This window comes from Arachis duranensis, chromosome 10, assembly GCF_000817695.3.
Source record: "Arachis duranensis cultivar V14167 chromosome 10, aradu.V14167.gnm2.J7QH, whole genome shotgun sequence".
Classification (NCBI taxonomy): domain Eukaryota; kingdom Viridiplantae; phylum Streptophyta; class Magnoliopsida; order Fabales; family Fabaceae; genus Arachis; species Arachis duranensis.
The window spans coordinates 19,462,327-19,473,995 of NC_029781.3; the positions used below are offsets into that span (position 1 = coordinate 19,462,327).

Sequence of the window (11,669 nt, forward strand, 5' to 3'; positions counted from 1 at the left end):
GCATATATAAGATTCCACATTACATAGATCATATATCTGAATATTAGCTAAATGATTTTTTGCTTCTTGATATTCTTTATTATAGACTTCTTGTTTATGATCTATAATATTTTTTCCAAAAAATTCTTTATATAGAATCATCATTATATATAATATCTTATCATAAGATGTTGCTCTTGTTGCTAATTCTTCTATTATTTGGTTTTCTATTGATGTCATATAATCTCTTATAGTTCCTTTAGTATGAAACCCTATGTAGTTCCAAATATCTCTTCCAGACAATTCACTAAGCTTTGGATTAATAAAAGCTTCTAATAAAAAGGAATTCAACCAATTTTCGAAAAAAAAATTTTCATTCTTTTACAGTCTAAGTCAAGCATTCTTTCTCCTTCCATTTCCTGGATTTTAGGGACATATTTTGATGGTATTTTTGTATATTTTGAATCTTTATTTATGAACCTTTTTTAAAAGCATAATTATCAAAACCTGTTTCCCATTTAAATTGAGATTGATTATCCTTAGATGTTCCAGCTTCATTTTTAACTTGTATTGGAATTGCTGTTTCTTCGTCACTTGAATAATCTAAGATATGTTCTTATTTTTTATATTTTCAGAATTTACTAATTCTTCTATTTGAAATTCCTGTTTCATAATATTATTTTCTTGAGTCATTTTTAATTGTTTAAAAAGCATTGTAACTTCTTCTAATTTTTCTTTAATATTCATAATTTTAGTGGTGGTTTTACTTTTAAATTTGTTATGTTAATTATGTTTTGAAATTTTTCTTCCTTGGGATTCTCTTTTTCCTTATTTCTTTGAAATTTTATGGATGTTAATATTTTTTTAAGCATATCTACTATAGAGTTTAATTGTGGGTTAAAAGTATGATATAGATGTGGGGAATCATTTCCATGGTAACATTTTTTAGAAATTTCGTGTGAAAAATAAGTTTTTTTCAAGTTTTTGAAGTCCTTCAATAAAACTTATAGTAAAATAAAGATTTTGAGAAAAATCATTTTGTATTGATTTTAAGAATTCGGTGTCACTACAGTTAACATTAGTTAAAATCATTAATTTTTTATCTATTAATTTTGATAACTTAATTATTTCTTCTCTTAGATCTTCTAATTTACTTTTTTCCATTAGGTGACGCTTTTCTTTGTGAAGAATTACACTTTTAAGTTAAAAGTGTAACTCTAACCACCACTAATTACCATAGTCATAGCCACCAGCTCTACACAGGACTTGCACAGTAGATGCTAATAGAAAAATGACCACGTCGCAAACCACATGAACCAACACTAATAATAACACATGATACATCATGAACAATAATGGCCTAACATTAACTGGTCAAATTAGTAAAATTAAATTCATCAGTTAAGGCCTCGAACTAGGTTTTAAATCTCAACTTGCTTCACTTCAGAAAGTCTTTATAAACAAATTACTGAATGATTAAAAAATCCTATGTCATAGATAATTAGAGAAGCAAATGAAAGCTCATGAATCAGAACTATCTAAGTGTGCATCAATCTTTTGTTTCCATATTCATCAGTTATTCTTCCCATAACCTCGGGGAATTAAGTGAACAAAATTAGCCATAAACTATAAAACGAACAAAAGGTGAAGATGATGCTGTTAGATGTATAACCATTAATGTTGTCTTTGCTTAAGTTTTTGAAATGAGTGATTTCATGATATGGTAAGAATTTTATGTCTGAAAGGTCTAGAGTTCGATCTTTCGTGAACTCCAAAAGTAAAAAATATAAACTCTTGTTTGAAGAATAGTATTAGAGATATAACCATTAATAATTTAATATTGTCTTCTCTTATCAATTTAAGTTTTTTAGGATGAGTAGTTCATGATTTGTTCTCTAATATGTGGTTGTCGATATTATTTTTTTTTACGGTATTTTTCAGTCAGATATGTTAAGGATTAATTCGTCACAAATTTGAACTATATCTAAATCTTCTCATTAGGCAATGAACTGCTGCATAAACAAGACAAAATTTCAAATCCTCAATATTTATTTAAGTAGACTAATAAGATAACTATTAGACCAATCTAATTAGTTATGAGTATATAGGGCCTCACGTAGTTATTGATTTGTAGTTCTTGTTTTTTCTTTTAGGCTTCAGCCCCAATAGATTACTAGAAACAAGAATAAATTCAGACTCATAAAAAACATTAGATATGATCAAGTACAAACTCAAATTGCTGAGAAAAAGTCTAAAAAAAAAAACAAATTCAAATAAAAATCAGCTGAGTTCAAATAAATAAATTTTTAATTTATTTATAATTTTTTTATTATCCACAGATACATATTTAAAATACGCTACCACGCTTTACTTAATTCAGCTCATCATGTTCTTAATTTTTCAATGTATAGATTCGGGGATAAATTTTACAGGGTCAAATATAATTAATTACTTAAGTATAAAAGTAGTTTAAATCAATGTTAATTGTGCCTTTCTTCACTAATCTTAGCTTCTTCGGGTGAATTCATGAAGTGCCATATATGTGTCTTGTACTTTTTCATTCCATTGACTCATCTTAGATAGCTAATCTCGTTTAATTAGTTATCTGTCTAAGTTTTAGAATTTTCAAGCAATCACATCCATTTGAGGTGGATCAAAAATAGGGTGACAAGCGGGGAAGTTCGTCCCGTCCCGCCAGAAGTCCGCTCCGCTCTATCTAGTGAGGCGGTCTCAGAATCCTAACTCGCTCCGCCTAATGGCGAGTTAGCGGGTCGGCGGGCTAAGCCCGCCAAATAACCCATTTTTTTCGTTTTTTTTAGTTTTAACTATTAAATAATATATATATAAAGACATAAAAAAATCTCTCCTATTTTTTACTTTTAACTATTATAATTTCTAAAAGTATAAACAAATTATAATTTTTATATTCACAAACATTAAAGTCTTTGTAACAAGTTTTCATCCAAAACATAATTATAAATATTGTTCCCAAAACAAAATAAACATAATCCAAAACATAACTATAAATATTGTCTCTAAAACAAAATAAATATAATAAAAAATACTCAATTTTCATCTTCATTCTCTTGTAAGTTGGGTTGGAGGAAGTTGGGTTTTGGTAAAAAAATTGTAAAAATACCCTTGCTAAAAAAATTCCAAGCCCGGCGGAAAAGCCCGCCCCGCCCCGCCAAAGCTCGTGGTTGAAGCGGTGCAGGTTAGGCGGGCTTTTATTATTTGGCAGTCACAATTTTCCAGCCCAGTCCGCCTTTTCTATCGGGTTACGTGGGCCGGCCCGCCGGATTTAGGCCCGTTTGACACCCCTAATCGGCACTGCGTAGAGGACTGTCAGGGTGGAGGTCGTGGCGGTTTAGGCGCGGGGTTGGCTCTGAAGATGCAAGTGGCGTAATGGCTTCACGAGATGGGAACGGGATGCGATTCGCGCTTGGATGTGGTCGGAGATGTGGACGGCGGTTCCCGCAGTGACGTGGCTGGTCTACGCAAAGACACGCTTGTGGTGACAGTAACTTGGACGACGACGGCGATCGTAGCTCGGGAGAGGAGGATGGAGACACTTTGTTTAAGTGTGAGTGGAGCGCGATAAAAAAAAAAGAATCACAATGGGAGGATTGATACAGGATTAGGTTAGGGGTTTCTTTTTTAATAATCCTTATAATTCAAGTTGTTTATTAATGCTAATTATTCATATTTTATTTTTTTAATAAAAATAATAATTATTAATTAGAGCTATTTAAAAAGTTGATAGACTATTTCTTGATCCCCAATATTTTTTTAAATTTTTTATTTTAATAAATAAAATAAATGTATTAATTATTGAATTAAATAATTTTAAAAGTTATTACCGAAATCCGTCACCTTTCTTTATCTTGTTTACACTATAAACGAGATACGTGTAAACAATTTTTCAGCAACTATAAAAGGATTTCTAACCCTTGGGATTTTTCACATTCATTTCATACCTTCTTCTATTCTGTTTTTCTCACAAAAAAGAAGGCAACAACAGCCAATAATAGCGTATACATAGTTGTGTGTGTTTACCCCAATTGTCGTATGAGAAATGACGACAATGAGATGATATTTGAGTGTGAAAATCTGATTCTGTTGCGAACTCAGCGTGTGAGTTCGTTGTCCGAGTTGAGGAGTTTGATATTGAGAAATCTTTGGGGCACTGAAACGAGGGAGGTCGGAAGGGTGGATTATAGGTTGCTGGCACCGCTGGGTAATGGAGTGTTCTACTTTTGACTATTTCGGCTTGCAGGGGACGAGCATGTGCGACTGATGTTCGACATCCATGGAAGAATCATGGCGGAACAAGTGATGGAGCTTTTTGCCGAGGTTGGGGATGTTGGTGGCAGTAGTTCTGTTCACTCGACCTACGTATAGGATGACCGACCTTTCGCACAACCACCCATTCATGTTGCCATTCAAGTGGAGAACATGGAGGTGGGTGAGGAAGACTCTGATGAGGAGTACGTTGCTGATAGTGGCGACAGTGATTCTTCCGAGGGGGGTGACAATGAGGAGTTCATACCGGAGACGCCCGCTCAGGCAGCTTTGCGCTATGTTTTGCCTCCCCCACCCAATTCCGGCACTATCCGATGTACCAAGCCACTATCATACATTGGATCTAGACGTCATGCACGAGAGAACTCCGTTTTCCAGCATGGGAGAGGAGGATTACAACCTAGATGTTGGGGTAGAGTTTCGGTTTGGCCACAAATTCAAATGCCGAGATGCAGCGATTCAGGATGTGAAGAACTACAGTATTCGTCGGACTGCAGAGTACTATGTGATCGAATCCAACAGACTGAGGTACCATGTGCAATGCCGTCAAGCTGTCAATGACTGTCCATGAAGTCTCCGTGTTGCCCTTAGACAGAACCTCAGATACTGGTGAGTTTAAGATTCATTGAAGCGTACTTAGTAGTTCATGGTTTCCATACATTACATATTTTCGATGCATCCCACGAACCAAGGAGGGCACAGGGCCTGCAGAGCAGGGTCATCATATGCCCTCCATACAAACTGAGAGAATCGTTACATAACAAATAATTAGTACCTATAAACAAATGCAACATAAGGGACCAAAACGAAATTGCAGTTAGGGTAAAGCATGGTGCTAACGTCATCGAATCGTAACTTGTCGATCGAAACTCTCCAATGCAGGATTCTAGCCTCATGCTGATCTCTACTCTGCTGCTGTAGTCCAACTAACCTGACACCAATAAAGATAATAAAAGCAGTTCATTAGGCAGTTGTTCGTAGATAGTTACAAACTCATAAGTAAATAAAGACATCAACAGTTGTTACCTCGCCGCCATAGGATACATGTAGATTGCTCGCTCCGATGGACACCACTGAGGAGATTTCTGGTATATCCAGGACATCAACAACGGAGTGCAGTCAGCGATGTCTGTGACACCTAGTGTGTCATTGAGTAAAGTGACTGATACGTCCAAGCCAGCATGGCCAAGCCCCAAGACAACGCCTGACACCAGCCAAAGTCTTGAAGAAGTGGGAGTCATTATTGGACGTGGACCAAGTTGTTCAACTTGTCCGTCATCAGATATCCTCTGATCAGTAGCATGATGTAGCATCTAGCGTACTGTCGGAGGGTCTCCGGGTCGTCCGTACCGGGCATCTGTCAGACACGATCCCGCAACCATACTAACTTTAGTGTGAACAACTCCTTTAAAGTCACTAATTTTTTATAAAGTTCCTACCATGTTTATATTTTTTTGTTACATTTTTTCAGAAAAAAATATTAAACCTAAATAGATACTTCTTTATAAATTATAGATATTAAAAATAACAACGTAATTTTCATATTAAGTTGCATATTTTTTAGAAAAATCTTATTCCGTAAGTTTTAACATATGTGATTTAAAAAGATTCTAATTATTAAATTAAAAGGGGTAAAATAACTAAATCAGAAACCATTCCAAACTAATAATTATGTGCTAGCAATTTAACACAAGTGAATTAAAAGAGAGTTCTAAAATTCTACTAGTGACCTATGGCACAATAACTATACAAGCTATATTCTACTTCTTCACTACTACCCTAACCATAGCTACATACACAGATTTATCTATATAGGATTTTTTAAAACACAATAACTTAAAACTAACCGCAAAGTCGGCTACCCCAACGTAATGTGAAGTGTCGTTCAACCTGTTGATGTCTCTGTCATTACCAACTGCGCGCGCCGTCATCGTAAGTATCGATTATATGCTCAGAAAAAGGTAAAAGGAAAGAGAAAGTAGTTAAAAATTTCAAACTAGCGCTCGGTCAAATCCTATAAACGAGTTATATATATATATATATATGGCTAAGCCCGCCAAATAACCTCTTTTTTTCTTTTTTTTTTTTACTTTTAACTATTAAATAATATATATAAAGGCATAAAAACATCTCTCCTATTTTTTACTTTTAACTATTATAATTTCTAAAAGTATAAACAAATTATAATTTTTATATTCACAAACATTAAAAAGTCTTTGTAATTATAAATATTGTTCCCAAAGCAAAATAAACATAATCCAAAACATAATTATAAATATTGTCTCTAAAACAAAATAAATATAATCCAAAATACTCAATTTTCATCTTCATTCTCCTGTAAGTTGGGTTTTGGTAAAAAAATTGTAAAAATACCCCCTTGCTAAAAAAATTCTAAACCCTGCGGGAAAACCCGCCAAAGCCCACAGTTTAAACGGTGCGGGTTATGCGGGCTTTTACTATTTGACGGTTCCAATTTTCCAGCCCAGCCCGCCTTTTTTGGCGAGTTACGCGGGCCAACCCAGCGGGTTTAGACCCGTTTGCCACCCCTTTCAAAAGGCTCAAAAGTTTCTTAATATAGTGTTTCTTAATAACTGTCTTCGAAGTCCTTAAATCTAGGTCCAAAATTGTTCAAAAAGCTTGTTCTACTTAACAAGCTATATGCATATACTTACCAATTTTTGTCTATATCATGCTCCATGCGCTTCCAAAGGCACGCAGTTTTTCTTTGAACATTTGTTGTTTCTTCTATGTAGCTGCTGTATTGAGTTAATAAGTAGCCAATTGTTGTTTTTTGATGCCCGTGTTGATACAAAATTCTTGGGCATGGCAAGAAAAACCGATATTCCATTAAGTACCAATATTATCATCTGTTATTAATTTGTGATAATTCGGCTCCAGGAATGTTCTCCATCCATGCAAATTGTAAGCAAAGTACAGTAACTCCTTTCGTATGATATTGTTAGAATCAACATTCATAATGTGCGTTCATTTTTCACTGGGTCTCCATTAAGCATTTGGCTATCTAGAACATCTAACGAACAATATCAAACGAAACCGTTCGTTGCTGTCTAACTTGTAATGTACTATTATTTTACTCAACTATTGCTGCATATGGTACAGCGATTCTAATTAGTAATTACAATTATTAGCCCCACTGTGGTATCCATCTCTTCCAAACCTCTATTTGACTATTTCTCCTCCAATTATGCCATCTAAAAGCATATCTTGTACTCGTGCTAGTCGTTACACTTCGATGCCATCATGGTAAGCTATTGTTAATCACTTAGTTGTTACTGCGAGTATCTACAACAACAATTAGGCCTTGTTCCACTATGTTGGTTGGACATATCGGACAACACCATATTTCTTGTCATGTTATTGTAAGTATATATAATCAAGAAACACATGTTCATTTATTGTGATCAACTCATAAACTATGATAGAAGTATAAAACAGAAATTGTGAATCTAGCTAAAAATATTGGTAGCATTTCCGGCAACATACTTTTATTTACACTCAGTTTGCATAAAAGGAAAAAAGTTGTAGCCAAAAGTTGTTCTCAAAAAGGAGCAGCTCAGTCATCAACTTCAGCTTTGATTTCTTTCATCAACTCGTTCTTGTAATCATCGAATGTTCCAACCGAAGTCCTTACAGTACCATCCTCGACAACCCAGATTTGACTCCTCTCTTCATCCTCACATACACGAGATATCAATCTCGAGTCATGACTAACGAGAACAACTCCACCAGTGAACTCGTCTAGTGCATCCGCCAATGCGTCAATACTTTGCATGTCTAGATGATTAGTGGGTTCATCCAACAACAAAATATGGGGTCTTGACATGGATATTGAGGTGAAGACAACCCTGGCCTTCTGCCCTCCTGATAGTTTGGCAATAGGGGTGAGATGGTTATGACTAGGTAGCCCAAACTTACCGAGTTTTGCACGGACAGCCTCTTGCTTGCTAAGTCCCTCCTGGTCTGGATGGAGACGAAGAAGATACTGAACAGGGGTTTCGTCCATAGTTAGAAGGTCCACAAAGTGTTGCGAGTATCTTCCTATCCGCAACTTCTGACTCCTCCTAACTTCACCCTCAGTTGGAACCAAATCACCCGCCAGAAGGTTTAGTAGTGTAGATTTTCCAGCTCCATTGGGCCCAACAATGGCAACACGAGTTCCCATATCAATGCCAACATCAACATTTGACAGTCTGAAATCCTCACGATTCGGATAACTGAAGCTCACTTCAATAAGCTGAAGAAGTGGAGGTGTGAGCTCAGTAGGTTCAGGAAAGTGAAACTCAACACTGTAGTCCCTCCACTTCTGTGGAACCTCTGGTGGGGCCTCATCTTCATCAACCTTGCCCTTGCCCTTGCCCTTGGCTTTAGATGCTTCTTTAGCTGCCACAAACTTTGCTCGGTCCTTCACCTTTTCTTGCTGAGCTCGGTTACCACTCCTTTTTGCAGCTTTCAGTTGCTTGTCATAAATCTCATACTTCTTGTTCATCTCTTTACGACGCTGTTCATACCCACTCTCAAAGTCATCAAAGTTTCCACGATAGAAATGGAGTTTCAAGTCATGAAGATGAATAATCTCAGTGCAAACTGTATTGAGGAAATCCCTATCGTGTGACACAACAACCAAAGTCTTCTTCCAACGGCACAGGTACTCTTCCAACCAGAGAACAGCTCTCAGGTCAAGGTGATTTGTGGGTTCATCAAGCAATAATAAAGTAGGCTGCACAAAAAGTGCTCGAGCCAAAGAAATTCGCATTCTCCATCCACCACTGAAAGATTTTGTTGGTCGGCCCTGCATATCCTTCGTAAAACCCAAACCCGCTAAAATCTTTGATGCTTGAGCTTCAGCAGCATCAGAACCCATCAGTTGTAGTTTCTCGTACAGCTCTGCTAGCTTCTCCCCTGCATCATCTTCCTCATTACTATTATCTTTCTCAACACTTCCTTCGGCAGAAGTTGCATTTTGCAGAGAAGCAACTTCTTGTCGAACTTTAACCAGTTCTTCATTAGCTGAAACAACAGCTTCAAGAGCTGTTTTGTCATCACCAACTACCTCCTGCTCAACTAGAAGGACATCAATATTCTTAGGTACTGGTATCTTCCTCCAAGCAAGAAGCTTCAATAGTGTGGACTTCCCCTTTCCATTGGGTCCAACCAAACCATACCTCTTCCCATGAGATATCTTCACTGATGCATTCTTCAGAAGTTCTTTACCCCGAGCAGACACCGAAAAATTCTCTATTGTTATATCTTTGACATTAGCATCAGCATCATCGTCTCCATCAAGCACTGAAGTCCGACTTCCAATAACCACAGTGAAAGCATCATGATCATCCTTAAGAGCTTCCTTCTTTGCCTGCTCAACAGCATGAGCTGCTAAAATATCCTTCTTCTCACGCTTCTTCAGCTCTTTGTCTGTGGTTGATACTTCAAGTGCCTTCAATTCACTCCTCTGATGCCGTTTGGAAGCATTCTCTTCCTCCTCCTCCAAGAGAGCTTCATCTTCATCTTCGTCGGATGGAGGAAGATCAATACCATCAGTATATGCAGAAGGTTTTGGAGCAGCTTTTGCTTTGGGCTTAGTGGAAGAGGGCTTTTTGGGTTTATCAGGCTTTTCGTCCATGCTGGCCAGCATGGCAGAGATGGAAATTTTTTCCTTCTTAGGGGCATCTTTGCTACTTGCCTTCGTCTTTGCAGATGGGCCTGCATCCTCTGACTTTTTTCTAACCATTGTTGAAACCTAGCAACACAATCGAAAACCACATTGATTTAGTCAACTAATCACATCTACAGTTTTGTTGTGTTCTTTACTCATAAAATAAATATTTCACTTATCCTACAAAATAGACAACTCATGCTAGATTTGTATCTAAGACATGTAAAATTGAGCTAATCAATGCTAAATTGAAAATGTGAACATATCAAGGTCACAAAATATATACTTCACGTAGGATAGAATGCATATAACACACACAGTTTTCTTAATAAAAGAACAAATATTATTAAAAATAACAGTATTACATTATTACATAGAGATTAGAGAAATGCATCCATCTAAACAAAACATGTGCCTTGAGATTTACCTGTGTAATCTACTTGGTGCAAGGCACATGTTTCGTTTAGAGGGATGTATCTCTCTAATCTCTATGTAATATTGTAATACTGTTCCGTTATTGTTAATAATATTTGTTCTTAAAGAAAACCTATATGTATCATATGTATTCTATCCTACGTGAGCATTTTGATATCGCAACATTCCAAAAGTACACCACAAAGTGGAAACTAAACCAAATAAAAAAGAACAATTAAACATAACATAATAAAAATGCCCACTTGCATATCAGCAATTCCAGAAAATTTTGCAAGTAACTGAATATATTCATATCTAAATTTAAAATTAAAAAACTACACCAAGACCCAGAAATAACCAGAATTCGTATCAGAACCAGAACCTATTGATATCTAAATATTAAAACAAAACTACAGAACCTATTGTCTATTCAGTAGTTTATAAAAGAATTAAACCGCACCAGAGAAGAATCATACAAAATTGATGATATCTAAATTTAGAAAAAAATTAACAAGTCCAGAACCAATCAACCTATTGTCTACTGATATCAGTAGTTTAGAAAAAATAATTAAACCACACCGGAATTTAAACTAAAAAAATAAGATAAAAAGTCCAGACCAGGACCAAAATGGCAGAATTCATACCAAAATTATTGATATTTAAATTTGTTTAAAAAAATTACCTTGTAAGAGGAAGCTCAGGCAGAACCGAAGAAGAAGAGAAGCAGCTCAGGCAACCGGAACCCCTTGCCAAAGTGAAGCAGAAGTAGATCGGCAGTGCAGAAGAAAGAACCGGAGAACAGAGGCGAGGAACGCAGACCAAAGGCGAGGAACAGCGTGTAGCGTCGATTTCTCCGGCGTGGGGAAGAACGAGGTGGCGAGCGGCGATAAACCACGAGCAGTAGTGAGGAACCTTCAGCCTTCAGCTTAACCGAGGAAGTGAGGAGTGGACATGGACGATGGTGACGGCGATGTACCACGAGGAGTAGTTAGGCGAGGGATCCGTCCGGCCTCCGGCGTGACGGCGCAAACAACGGTGGACGGTAAGGACTGAGGAGAGGGAGTTTTTGGATGGGTGGGGAGGCGCAGCGCAGTCGAAATGAAAGGGAAGGGGAAACAGGGTTCGAGTAAATTAGGGTTTGAATGCATGTATTTTTATTTATTTATAATTTTGAAAAAATTATTCGAAATGAGCGTTAGAAAGATTTATTTAATTATTAAAAAAATCTTTAATATTAAAATTATTAACAAGAACTAAATCTTTTATAATATTTAAGAAGAAGAACTAAATTTTTTATAAA

The 11,669-nt window shown here is 36.4% G+C and overlaps 1 protein-coding gene across 1 annotated transcript; it reads right to left on the reverse strand.

Moving 5' to 3' along the window:
• Positions 1 to 7,629: 7,629 nt before the first annotated feature.
• LOC107469375 (ABC transporter F family member 4) lies at positions 7,630 to 11,504 on the reverse strand. Its single transcript, XM_016088753.3, has 2 exons — positions 11,052 to 11,504; positions 7,630 to 10,039 (listed from the first exon to the last, which is right to left on the reverse strand). Exon 2 carries the CDS (start codon positions 10,028 to 10,030, stop codon positions 7,856 to 7,858), a length of 2,175 nt encoding a protein of 724 aa, XP_015944239.1. The 5' UTR covers positions 10,031 to 10,039; positions 11,052 to 11,504; the 3' UTR covers positions 7,630 to 7,855.
• Between the last annotated feature and the right edge of the window lie 165 nt (positions 11,505 to 11,669).

Coding starts and splice junctions, on each gene's coding strand:
- LOC107469375 (XM_016088753.3), bottom strand. CDS start 10,030: ATGGTTAGAAAAAAGTCAGAGGATGCAGGCCCATCTGCAAAGACGAAG.